The sequence below is a fragment of the Caretta caretta genome, chromosome 6 (genome assembly GCF_965140235.1).
Source record: "Caretta caretta isolate rCarCar2 chromosome 6, rCarCar1.hap1, whole genome shotgun sequence".
Classification (NCBI taxonomy): Eukaryota; Metazoa; Chordata; order Testudines; family Cheloniidae; genus Caretta; species Caretta caretta.
The window spans coordinates 1,606,929-1,620,014 of record NC_134211.1 but is presented as its reverse complement, the minus strand read 5'-3'; the positions used below and the strand labels follow the sequence as shown (position 1 = coordinate 1,620,014).

General features: G+C 57.2%; 1 protein-coding gene across 1 annotated transcript; it reads right to left on the bottom strand.

Moving 5' to 3' along the window:
• Positions 1-763: 763 nt before the first annotated feature.
• LOC142068344 (RING finger protein 112-like) lies at positions 764-11,167 on the bottom strand. Its single transcript, XM_075129159.1, has 13 exons — positions 11,084-11,167; positions 10,590-10,905; positions 9,891-10,106; positions 9,417-9,554; positions 9,086-9,190; positions 8,866-8,916; positions 8,172-8,228; positions 7,937-8,023; positions 7,646-7,775; positions 7,393-7,523; positions 6,935-6,988; positions 5,067-5,141; positions 764-4,461 (listed from the first exon to the last, which is right to left on the bottom strand). Exons 1-13 carry the CDS (start codon positions 11,104-11,106, stop codon positions 3,940-3,942), a joined length of 1,905 nt encoding a protein of 634 aa, XP_074985260.1. The 5' UTR covers positions 11,107-11,167; the 3' UTR covers positions 764-3,939.
• Between the last annotated feature and the right edge of the window lie 1,919 nt (positions 11,168-13,086).

Genomic DNA, 13,086 nt, shown 5'->3' with positions numbered 1-13,086 from the left:
AAAACAGGGGCTATGGAGTAACCCCACAATCCAACACTGAGAAAGTTCACACCGTTGCTGGAGAAAACAGGAGGAAAGCCTGAGATACAATGAAAAGGCTGCAGGAGCATCATGTGTAAGACAGGGGAGGTAATTTGTGACAGGTTCCCCCAGGGGTGCCACCTGAAACTGGGGTACCACTGACCCACCAGCCTGGGCTCCCTCTCCCACACTGCTGCTGTGACAAGCTGCAGACGGCTCCTGGTCCTACACTTCCATCAGCATTCACACAGGCAGGGACACACCCAGCTGCAGTTACATGGGGGCTCTGGCCAGCCTCTGCATGAGCCAACAACAGATAATCCCCAGCTCACACGCCCCTGCTGGAGTATAAACCCAGAATTCTACCCTCTCACACTGCACAGGGATCTGGACAAAGTAAACTCATTCATATGTTCGCTCTCCCCTCGATGTGATGCTGAGATGTTCCCCAGACACTTCACTGAAGGGCACACTGGTTTAGGCCAACAAAGCCTAAAATCCTCGCAAGACTGGATATGAATGAGCAATTTCTCACCCTGGCTGATGATACAAGCAGTTTACCGAGTTTGGCTAAGAAATCCTTTTAGCCTGGGACCAGCACTTCCCCCAATTCAGTCTTTCTTCCTCAGGTGGTTCCAGGAGGGTCCTTGTGTGGGGAGTGAGGCCACTTGATGATGTACCAGCCAAAGATTCTCTATGGTTCCGGCTTAAGTTGCTGATTGAAAGAAAAGATGACCCAGTCTGCTTTCTCGCCATTTTATTACAAGTAAAACAACCCACCACAAATACAAAGTCAAGAAAACAGATCACTGAGACCAAGCCGGTACAAACTCTACCCAACTGACTCAGCCATTCTCCAGTTGAGGGGAAAATAAGATCAAGTAGCCAAATTAGCAGCAGCGGTATTAGAATCAAGTCATCAACGCAGTCAAATCAACAAAGACAAGAGTGGGATGGGGTGCGAAAATGGGGAATGTCACGTGGGGTGTGTTAATGGGAAGGTCATATGTCAGACTCAGGAGGCAACTGTCCCCTTCTACTCAGCACTGGTGAAGCTTCCGCTGGCATCCTATCTCCAGTTTTCATCACCGCATTTTAAGACAGATGGACAAATTGAAGAGAGTCCAGAGGAGCGTGACCAACACGATCAGCGGTTTAAGAAGACAGGGCCTATGAGGAATGGTTGAAAGAACCTGGCATGTTTAGGGAAGAGAAGGCTGGGGAGGGATCTGAGAACAGTCGCCCTATATGTCAAAGATTGTTCTAAAGAGGAAGCTGATCAATTGTTCCCCACGTCCTCCAAGGCGAGGAAAAGAACGACACACTTAGTGTGCAGCAAAGGAATCGTGGATTGGACGTCATAAAAAATGTGTAGATCTAAGGCAGGGGTCTAAAACTCAATTTACCGAGTGCCAGTCCTCAAATCCTCCTAGGGGGCCAATAATGTCACTCATGCAACCCAAACCCTGCCCGCCAAAACTCCGCCCCCCCACCTGCCTAAGGCTTTGGATGGGGGAGGAGCTCTGGGGTATGGGACTGGGGGGCAGGCTCCGGGAGTGAGTTTGGGTGCAGAAGGGGTGAGAGGTTGGGAGCTGGGAGGGAGTTTGAGTGGGGGAGGTAGTCTGGCATGCGGGCTCTGGGATGGGGTTTGGGTGACAGGTGCAGGCTCTGGGCAGGGGAGGAGGTGTGAATGGCTGGGCTGAGGAGAGCCTACTGGCTGGACTGAGGAGGTGGGGACAGCTGAGCTCGGGGAAGCAGGGGAGGGAGGGGGCAGAAAAGCAGGAACTGAGTTGTCAGGGTTTCTTCAACTTTCTACTCCTGGGGGAATTTGTGTGGGTGTCTGGACTGTTACAGAAATACTTGCCGACAGGTATTTTGAAATAAATTACCAAAATAAATGAAACTGGTGTGATTATAGAAGGTTATTTTGACAAATAAAATGTGCAGAAATTTAAACTCTGCGCAGGATTTTAAATTTTTTTGGCGCAGAATTCCCCCAAGAGCAGTTTAAAGTCCTTCCGTTAAACAGAAGTTGTATCTTCCCGGAAGCGAATTACAGCTGATAGTTTCTGTGGAGACTTGTCCCAAAACTAGGAACTCACCATGCAAGGTTCGAAGAGTCAGAACTTCACAGTTATTTAGATCCGGGAGATTACTCTCTAGCACTCCCCATGACAGTCATTTACAGGTGCTCACAGACTCACGCACGCACTCATCCGTACATTGACACCCTAACACAGTACCCCAAATATCTTTCCTCCTGTTGGGCACAAAGGAAATTGCTTAAATGCCTCCATTGCTCTGAGACTGTCCTGCACCCAAGACCTGTTGACCGGCCACCTTCCAGCAGAAACCTAACTTCTCCCATTGGACACTTTGCAGACCACAGTCTCAAGTGACTTCTGCTTTCTCTTCTTAGGTACCAAGAGGTGCAGCCTTTGAAAACCTGCAGCCCTGATATTAGCTTTCCAAGGAGTTCTTAGGAAGATAGGACTCAAAGAGCAGGTTAAGGGGTGACTGGGTCCCAGTCCATAAGTACCCACCTGGGGAACAAATATTTCATAATGGGTCCTTCAGTCTAGCACAGAAAGGTCTAACATGCTCCAATGGCTGGACGTTGAAGCTCAACAAAATTCAGACTGGAAGTAAGGCAGAAACTTTAAACAGTCAGTACAATTGGAATAATTTACCAAGGGTCGTGGCAGATTCGCCATCATTGTCCATTTTTAAATAGAGATGGGAAGTTTCTCTAACAGATCACTCCAGTTCAAGCAGGGATTAATTCAGTGCAGGGTCATGGCCCCTGTTATCCAGGCCTTGGAATCTGTGATGGGAAGGGGCGCTCCCGGCTCACCAAGGCAAAGCCATGATGGAGCTGACCCCGTACCTCACGCTAGAGCGGCCTACGGGATCGTAGGCGCCAGCTGAGGCTGGCCTGGGCATGGAACAGCTGGAGAGTACCCCTAGCCCGAGCCCTCATTGGTTGGAAATCCTCAAGCCCAACTCCTGGCTTTTCACCAGCGCCGAAGGGTGGGAGCTGAGCCTTCCTGTGGAGTTGGTCAGATGGTGTCCCCTGCTCGGCGTGCGTTCATGGGTGTTGAACAGAAAATCCTTTAGCTTTGGATGTTTTTATAGCCCTCCCGCAGAATACATAACGATGCCTGTTTCTTGGATAGCGCTTTCTCTCAGTGGAGCTCAAACCCCTCACCATCTTTCAATGCATTATTATCCTCAGTATACAGATGGGAAACTGAGGCACAGAGAAACTAAGTGACTTGGCCAAAGTCACAGAGGAAGCCCATGATAGAGCAGGAAACCCAATCCACGTCTTTCTGTGTCCGCTCCCCTGGACCTGTCTTCCCGCTCATAGGAGTGGCTGGATATCTATCCTCTAGGACCAGACAACACGGCTGCCCCTGTAGGAACTAAGCCAGGTGCCCATGGTCACCCCCAGCGGGTGATCTCGGGACAGGACCATCGGCAGGGCGTTTCCAAGTGCTTTGTGTTGCAGCCGGAGTGGCCCTGCAACGTTGGAGGAAGGCAGAGCGAGAACCGAGGGCTGCAAGTTAAAGCGAGAAACTCCAGTTGGAAACGAGGCACCCGATTTCTCACAGCGCGGGTGATTCACCAGCAGGAAAGCGGTGGGGGTCTCCGTCTTTTCCGGATTCCGAGCCGGACTGGCCGCCTTTCTGGGAAATGATTTAGTGCAAAGGAGATATTGGGCCCAAGGCAGGGGGAAGTGGGCGGCATTCTCCAGCCTGGGTGGCACAGCAGATCAGACGAGAGGATCTAAACGTCCCTTCTTAGAATCTGGGGGCAACGGCTCCCTGCTCTGGGGTGGCTTGTGGGGGACGTGTCCAGGCCACGCTGCTGTCCTGTCACCCCATTCGTCAGCCCCAGATTGTGGGGGGGCACCGATCAGATCAGGGGTTTCTCGTCGGATAGATCCTCAGTGCCGTCCTCCTCCTCCCTCCCGCCGCCAGGAGCCTTGGCCCTCTGCCTATCCTTCTGGGCGATGTTCCCACCAACTCCCCCGCCCACGCCCCCGCCCACGACAACCCCGGCCACGGCGCCCGCCCCAACCCCAATGGCCACCACCTCGGCCAGGGCGAGCACCCCAGCCGCCTCCGCAGCGATGACAGCGGCGGCAATCCCGGCACCGGCAGCGCCCCCCACCGGTCCCAGGACCAGCACCCCCACGCCCACGCCCGCCAAAATGGCGAATTTCTTGAAGCGCTTCCCGTAGCTCTCCAGGAAGGTCTCGGCCTCCCCTGTCAGCTCCTCCTCCAGCTCCATCAGCTGGGCCTCTTTCTCCGGCGCCGGCTCCCGCATGTCCGTCCGGCATCGCCAGAGCAACTGCCCGCGCCGCTCCGCGAACAGCTCCGCCATCTTGCTCGGCCGCACCTTCAGGCAGGCGACCATGTTCCGGGAGTCGCCGTCCTGCGCCCGCCGGGAGAGGAGACGGCCAAGAGCATTAGAAGGGGCAAGCGCTGCATGGACCCCACCCTCCCAACTGAGATGGGGGCTCCCCCTTCGTGCCGGGTACGGCACAAACCAGGACTGAGATGGGGGGGCCCCTTCATGCTGGACCGAGATGGGGGCCCTCCCCTCGCGCGGCACACAAACTCAGTGAGAGGCCATCCCTGCTCCAAAAAGCTCACAGGCTAAAACACCCAAGGGCAAGATCATTCTCCCACTTTGATAGATGGGGAAACCGAGGCCCAGAGAGTCTCAGTGATGAGCCCAGGGGAGTCAGCGACAGCACCATAAACAAAAGCCAGGAGTTCCGACTCCTGGTCCAGCCCGTGAGCCACCTGGGCCATGATGCCTCCACCACTGCAGCTGGCCACAGGGCAAACTTATTCCCTCCCCCACTCCCAACCCCGGTGCAGGAGTTTGAGCCTCCCATCTCTACAGTCATCCTGGGAGCTGGAGATACGAGGTCCTGTCTCCTACCCCAAAGCCCACAGCCAGTGGGGTTGGCCAGGACAGTTCCCTGGGGTTCCCCTGGCTGGGGAACAGGGGCCCCTGCCGCACAGACTCACCTTCTCCCTCAAAAACACAGCGTGGTCTGCGCTGGCCCTGTCCAGGACTCTCTGGTTGTGGAAGGTGATGGCCATCTGCACAGGGAGGACAAGGCCGGGGTGAGCCGCAGTTTATGGGGCCCTGTCTCCACCTAGCAACTGCAGCAACCTCATGTAACAGAGCGATGCCACTAGCCAGTGTGAAACTACAACTCCCATGAGCCACCATGGCAGCTCAGCCTGAAGCCAGGCACCCAAACTACAAGCCCCATGATACATCATCCCCTCCTCTATGGTGCATCATGGGAGCTGCAGTCCGACCAGAGAGCTGATTTATGGGGAGAAAAGGGAGCATGCAGAGCCAAACTATAATTCCCATGAGACACCACATCAAGTATTTCAGCTTTTCATATTTCGCCAGAAACTCAAATTTCTCTGCGGGGGGAAAAAACCAAACATTTTCCAACAAATGTCAACACACTCCTGAGATGAAGCCACCTCTGGGGAGGAGCATATGGCAACAGCCACACACAACTCTGCATAGGGATGGGCTCACCCAGTGCTGAGATGCAGCCACTTCTGGGGTTGGGGCAGAATCATACACTATCAGGGTTGGAAGGGACCTCAGGAGGTCATCTAGTCCAACCCCCTGCTCAAAGCAGGACCAATCCCCAACTAAATCATCCCAGACAGGGCTTTGTCAAGCTGGGCCTTAAAAACTTCTAAGGAAGGAGATTCCACCACCTCCCTAGGTAACACATTCCAGTGTTTCACCACCCTCCTAGATAAAAACTTTTCCCAATATCCAACCTAAACCTCCCCAACTGCAACTTGAGACCATTACTCCTTGTTCTGTCATCAGCTACCACTGAGAACAGCCGAGCTCCATCCTCTTTGGAACCGCCTATCAGGTAGCTGAAAGCAGCTATGAAATCCCCCCTCATTCTTCTCCTCCGCAGGTTAAACAATCCCAGTTCCCTCAGCCTCTCCTCATACGTCATGTGCTCCAGCCCCCTAATCATTTATGTTGCCCTCTGCTGGACGTTTTCCAATTTTTCCACATCCTTCTTGTAGTGTGGGGCCCAAAACTGGACACAGTACTCCAGATGAGGCCTCACCAATGTCGAATAGAGTGGAACAATCACGTCCCTCGATCTGCTGGCAATGCCCCTACTTATACAGCCCAAAATGCCATTGGCCTTCTTGGCAACAAGGGCACACTGTTGACTCATATCCAGCTTCTCGTCCACTGTCACCCCTAGGTCCTTTTCTGCAGAACTGCTGCCTAGCCATTCGGTCCCTAGTCTGTAGCGGTGCATTGGATTCTTCCATCCTAAGTGCAGGACTCTGCACTTGCCCTTGTTGAACCGCACCAGATTTCTTTTGGCCCAATCCTCTAATTTTCCTAGAGCCCTCTGGATACTATCCCTACCCTCCAGTGTATCTACCACTCCTCCCAGTTTAGTGTCATCTGCAAACTTGCTGAGGGTGCAATCCATCCCATCGTCCAGATCATTAATGAAGATATTGAATAAAATCAGCCCCAGACCGACCCTTGGGGCACTCCACTTGATACCGGCTGACAATTAGACATGGAGCCATGGATCACTACCCGTTGGGCCCAACAATCTAGCCAGCTTTCTATCCACCTTATAGTCCATTCATCCAGCCCATACTTCTTTAACTTGCTGGCAAGAACACTGTGGGAGGGGAAGGAGCAGCTGGGGAATAGCCTCACAGCAACACGACACGGGGATGGCTTGCCCGACATGAGATGCAGCCACCTTTTGGGCAAGGCAGCAGTAATAAGACAAAAGTAGGCTACAGTTTTGCATCAGAAGTGAATTCAGGAGGAGGGACACACCCCTTGATCAGGTCAGAGAAGGTACCTGAGTGGGAGAGGAGAAGCCGAAGCAACGTTTCTTCATCAGATCAGAGAATTCCTGCAAAGAAAGCACAAGAAATCACAATACAGACTCCACAGGGCTTAGAAAAGTGGGAACATGGGGATGGCTCGCCCGGCACTGAGATGCAGCCACCTCTGGGGCAGGGCAGCTTGGGAACAGCCATAAGACAACGGTGGGAATCAGTTTGGCGGGGGAAATGAAGAACTTCCCTGGATGATTTAGAAAGGCTCGGTAGAATCATCCAAGCTGGGATTCTGCTAGGCTATAAATACAACCCTCATTCTTAATTAAGAAAAAGTTCAGCAAAAAGGGCGAAGCCCCCACCCCGCTCCCCGCAACACAGCGCCCCCTAGTGCCACCATGGGGTATTGGGACCAGCGCTGACTGCCAGGGGAGAGCGCCCCCTACTGAGACCCTATGCCCAGCTGGCCAATCCACACCTTTATCTTGGCAGCGAGCTGTGACCCGGTCACCAGCACCCCGTGCCGGTCCCTCCAGATGTTGTGACCGGCTGAGGCCACCAAGCCGGTGACGTAGTCCCTCAGGCTCTCCCGGAAATCCTCATCCATGTCTGCGAAGGGGAGGGACATGGCAATGAACCGAAAGCCAGAGCATCCCCCCACGGCCCATTCCCCGGCAGAGACGGAGACGCCCCGTCGTGCAGGCTCAGAGCTGCTGTCCCGAGTCCGTTACCTCTCATGCATCCCTGGCTTCCAGTCATGATTCCCTTGCCAGGGAAGGGCATCAGGTAACAGCGGGTTTTGCTTCTGTTCAGAGCTTCCAGGGCCTTGGGGTGTTTGCAAGGGGACCTCACGGCCAGCATCTGCCAGAGCCGGGGGAATCAGCAAAGTGAGATATCAATGAAGGGAAATACTCCAGGACCCATTCCCTGCTCCCCTGAGCCAGCCAGGCCCTTGCCCTGGGCCCAGATCAGAGCCAGCACCCCCCAGAGAGCAAAGGCGCCATGTCAAGCCCCACACTCACCTGTCGGACGTCTCTCAGATGCTCCTTCCCACCGTCCGTTCCAAAGACCAAGGAGCTGCTCCAATCCCGCACCAGCAGGTCTAGGTGCTGCAGGGGAGACAGGACAATCTCAGGAGGGGAAGGCTGAACCCCTCGGGTGTGGGGCAGGGAGTGGCTGGGGCAGGAGCAACCCATGCAGTGGGGCAAGGGGATTGCATGGGGCAGGGTGCGGGAATGGGGGGGAAAGTCGTCTCACCTGAATGGACTCCAGCCCGTATTCCTTTCCCACCTCTTCGGCCACGTGCAGAAACATCTGCAGAGCAGAGAGAGCAGGGGACTGAGATCTCTGGGGCAGGGAGGCAGCGTGTGCCCTGGTGGCAGGTGGGGGTGGAAATCCTACCAACAAACACCCCCCTGCCACCCACCCACCCACCCACCCATAAAGCTGCAGGTCCAGCTTGGTCTGGGTCTGTTCCCCGGGTCCCAGGGCTTTCCCCCTCTGCTGCAGAGACACCTAGTGGCCAAAGAGCAGAACTGCAAGTCAAGGTTCCCCTACCCCCTGCCCGGGGCTCTGTTTGCCCCTGTGCCCACCGACGGCAGGAGCAGAATAGATCAAGATGCCAAATATTGAGATGTTCCCAGAGTCCTGGCGAATTCCAGACCCTGGAGCAGCACAGAAGCTGGGCCCTGCTGGATACGGCCCCAGGACTCCTGGGTTCCATCCCCAGCTCTGGGAGGGGAGTGGGGTCTAGTGGTTAAAACAGCAGAAGTGGGGGCTGGAAGCCAGGACTCCTGGCTTCTATCTCTGGCTGTTCCACAGACTCCCCATGTGACCTCAGGCAAGTCATTGATTCTCTCTGGGCCTCAGTTTCCCCAGCTGCAGAATGGGCAGAGTACCCCGTTGGGGCTCTAGGAGAATGGCACCACGTCCTGCCCTCCTCCCCCTTCACCTCCAGATATTCTAGATCGGGGTCCTTTAGCTGGCTGGAAACATTCAGGATCTGCAAGTCATCAGAGAGGACAGGGTTAGAGACAGAAACCAGCACGACCCTCTCCCCGCAACACAGCGCCCCCTAGTGCCAACCTGGGGCAGGCCCTGGCTGCAATGGGAGAGCGCCCCCTGCTGAGCCCTGCCCCGCTCCCTGCAGCACAGCGCCCCCTACTGCCTACCTGGTAGGAGCCAAGCAGCATGGAGAGGGCGGAGAGTTTCACGCTGGTCTCCGTGTCTCTGGCGATGTCCATGGAGCCCTCAGTGTCGACCAGCAGCACGGCCACCTGGGGAGCAGGGGGGAGCTATGGGCCAGTGTCTCATGCCAGCTCCCCACTCTGCCCCCCACATGCCCCAGCACCCAGTGAGACCCAGCCCCTGGGGGGCTCTGTGTTCCCTGACTACCAGGTCTCCGAGCCCACCCAAGCTCTGTCTGCTCTGCTTCCCCCAGTAGAGATCTACTGCAGTCACTCATCCCCCCCACCCCATTTCCTCACCCCTCTTCCCACTCACCTGCCCCTCCTCGGAGGGGACCCAGAAGGGCTGACTCCACGCCCACACCCCCTTGGTGACACTGCAGGCACCAACTCGCCACTCGAACCCCTCCAGGGGCTCCTCCTCCCGGCCCATCCAGGATCCATCCTTCACGTCCTGGGGGGGGGGGGGAGAAGAAGACATGGGGGACAGCGCAATTAGTGCGGGGGGGGAGCAGAAGGACTGTGGGTATTTTATTAGCAGGCAAGTAGCATGGGGACCAGCGCACTGGAAAGATGATGGACAGGCAGACTCAGGCTGAGACAGACACACAGACAAGGGTCTAGACGGTCTAGTGAGTTAGAGCAGGGGGGTCTGGGAGCCAGGACTCCTGGGTTCGATCCCCAGTTCTGGGAGGGGAGGGTGGGGTATAGTGAGTTAGAGCGGAGGGCCGGGAGCCAGGACTCCTGGGTTCTATCCTTGGTTCTGGGAGGGGATCAGGGCTGCACTCACCAGGCTCTGGAGACGACGCAGCAGGTAGTTCAGCAGGAAGGATTTGCCCCGGCGCTGCTCCCCGATGATGGACACCAGGCAGACGGGGGCATCCCCCACCCCACCCTGCTCCAGGCAGCGGCTCAGGGCCTCCTCGTCCAGGGTCAGGCCCCCTTTCTCATCCAAACACACCAATTGCACCGGGCGCCCCGCCTCTGGCAGAGCCCCCGGCCCCGGCTGCAGGGACAGAGCAGGATCAGAGCTGGGACCCCACCCCTGAGCTGGTGAGTCCCTTCTTCCCCGGATCAGAGCCCCATTCCCACCCCCTGGACCAGCCAGTCCCACCATGGGCCATATCCAAGCCAGTGCCCCCTAGAGGGGAAAGGCCCCATGTCCCATCCTCTCCCCCCCACTTCCAGCTAGTCCATGTCCCCTCACAGGGGCCCCCATCTGAAGTCACACCCTGGTAGCTTGCTAGTTAATTTCTTATCAGCAGGTCTGAGCCCTGAGTGCCCAGCTCCCCCCTTAGCAGCCCAGGGACCTGACCGGTTGCTAAAGGCACACAGGAATCCCCTTAGCCGGCCTTCCCCCTGACCCCAAGGCCCCAGCGTGGAGATAGGGGACACCGTGCTGCGGGGAGCAAACATGCAGCCGTTCCCCCCCCGCCCCGCCCCAGAGGTGGCTGCATCTCTGGACCAGCCTCAGGAGGGCTGCACTCACCTCAGGGCTCGCTGTCCCTGTTCCTGTCAACGTCCCTTCACGTGGCAGGTCTCTGATTTTCTCCACCAGGCTTTTCAGACGTGTGTCTGGGGTCGTCCGGTTCCTGGAGCAGGGAGCCCGGCACTCGGGGCACTGGTACCCCCAAGCCGAGACCCCACTCCAGTGAGCCGCGAGGCAGCCCCGGCAGAAGTTGTGGCCACACTCAATGGAGACGGGGTCCTCCAAGACGTCCAGGCAGATGGAGCAGGTGACGTCCTCCTGGAGTCGCTCCACCATCCCCTCTGGAGCTGGCTTCGAGGAGGGGGGTGGGATCGGCCTGGGAAACGCACAGCAGGGGGCCTGTGAGCCAGGACTCCTGGGTTCTATCCCAGCTGGGGGGGCGCGGGGCAGGGGATTGAAGTCGAGTGGGGCGGGGCTGTGAGCCAGGAATCGTGGACTCTAGCCCCAGCGCTGGAATGGGTTACACCTGAATTGGGTGGGATTGGGGCGCTTACCCTTTATTATTTGCATTTCCCATAATGCTGCAGGTGACAGGCTGGGCTCCACCGATCTCCACTTCTCCTGGGCTGGGACTAAAGCCAAACTCTGTTGGAGAGCTGAGTCAACAGGACACCAATGGATTAACCCCCTCACACCCACTGTGCTCAAACAGAAGGGCTGGCAGAGGGGGAAACTGAGGCACAGAGCAGGGTTGGGACACTCCATGTCCTAATCCCAATTCTTGAGTGCTGAGTTCCCCAGGGCTCTCCTTGTGTACTGGGGACACCGCCCATCCCCACTAGCACCCCAAGAAATGAGCAAACTCTCTTTAGCCAGCACCTCATGCCACAGCCCCACTGCACCCAGAACCCAGGGGGTCCAGCTCCCCTCCCCATTCTAACCCACTCCTTCCTCCAAGCGATGGAGAGAGAACCCAGGAGTCCAGGCTCCCAGCCTCCCTGCTCGAACCCACTAGACCCCACTCCCCTGCCAGAGCTGGGGAGAGAACCCAGGAGTCCGGGTTCCCTGGCATTAAACACCACTCATTTCCGTCTCTGTTGCAGGAGGGAACCGTGCGTCCCCAGCAGTCGCACCTGGGGAGAGCCCGCTGCCATCTGCGCCCCCCTCCCCACCGCAGCGCAAGTGCCCCGGGGGCAGCGGGATTTTCAGCCGCTCGGGACTTTTCAAGCAGCTCTCGGGCTTGGCGGCCGGGCACGGCTCGCTGCGTGGGGACCCGCGGGGCTGGGCTGGTGGGGCGGGGGGCGGGGGCCGGGTCCCAGCGACAGGCCGGGGGGTGGCCGGGATTTGCCTTCGGTGCCCCCCAGCTGCCGCTGGTTTGAAACCAGCCACGCAAATCTCAGGGGGGTTGTCGGGGGACGTGGGGTGGGGGATAGACTGGAGGGGGCGATTCTGGCCCCCAGGGATGGTCGCTAGCCCCCCGTTACCTGTCCCACAGCTCGCTCCGCCCGTGTCCAAGATTTAATCCTAGGGAAATGAAAATAAAACCTTGGCTCATTTCTATTTCCTCCTGCCCGGCAGCCAGGCTCTGACCCCGAAGCAGATTGGCTCCCAGGACTGGGGGGGTTGTAGCCACAGGGGAGGATATGAATAGCCACTGGTACGTGGGGCTGGGGGGAAGGGAGCCAGAACTCCTGGGTTCTCTCCTTGGCTTTGGGAAGGAAGTGATGTCTAATGATTAGAGCAGGGGCCCCTGGGAGCCAGGGCTCCTGGGTCCTATCCCCAGTTCCAGGATGGGAGTGGGTAGGGGGGGTCTAGTGATTGGGGCGAGGAGCCAGGACTCTTGGGTTCTCTCCCTGCCTCTGAGAGGGGAGTGGGGTCTAGTGTTTAGAGCAGGAGAGCTGGGAGGCAGGACTCCTGGGTTCTGTCCCCAGCTCTGGGAGGGACAGGGGGCTAGTGGGTTTGGGGGAGGACCTGGCAGGGCTCAGTGTAGACATAAAACTCTTCTATGCACATTCCCTTCCTCCATGTCCGAGCACATTTTGAGAGCAGGTCGGACACACACCGGTCAGGGCTGATCTAGGTTTCCTTGGCCCTGCCTCAGTGCCGAAGATGGGACTTGGTGCCCTCTCCAAGTCCCTTCCAGCACCATATTTCTCGGATTCTCTTGGAGACACTAAACAGCTTGGTCTCCCACGCCAACGTTTTCACTCCAGCCCCCGGTTCCTTTCTGTGGTTCTTCTCTGCACCCGATTCCCCTCCAAGCCCCAGTTCACGGCAAAGTCCCGCCCCTGGACTGTAGCCCCATCCGGTGACACACCCATGCCCGGGCAGGTATATTACTCCTGCGCCGACTGTCCCCGTGGGAGTTCACCAAGGACAGAAGCCTGGAGCTCGCTGGCATCATGGGTGTTGCGGGATGTTTGGGCCAGGATCAGTTTTCGAGCTGGGGCCCAGGGCAAATGTTGGGTTCCAGAACCGTCCCCACTGAGCGCAATGGACGGCCGTCGGCCCGGCCTGGCAAAATGTTCTGTTCTGAGCCACTCCTGTGTCCACCCCG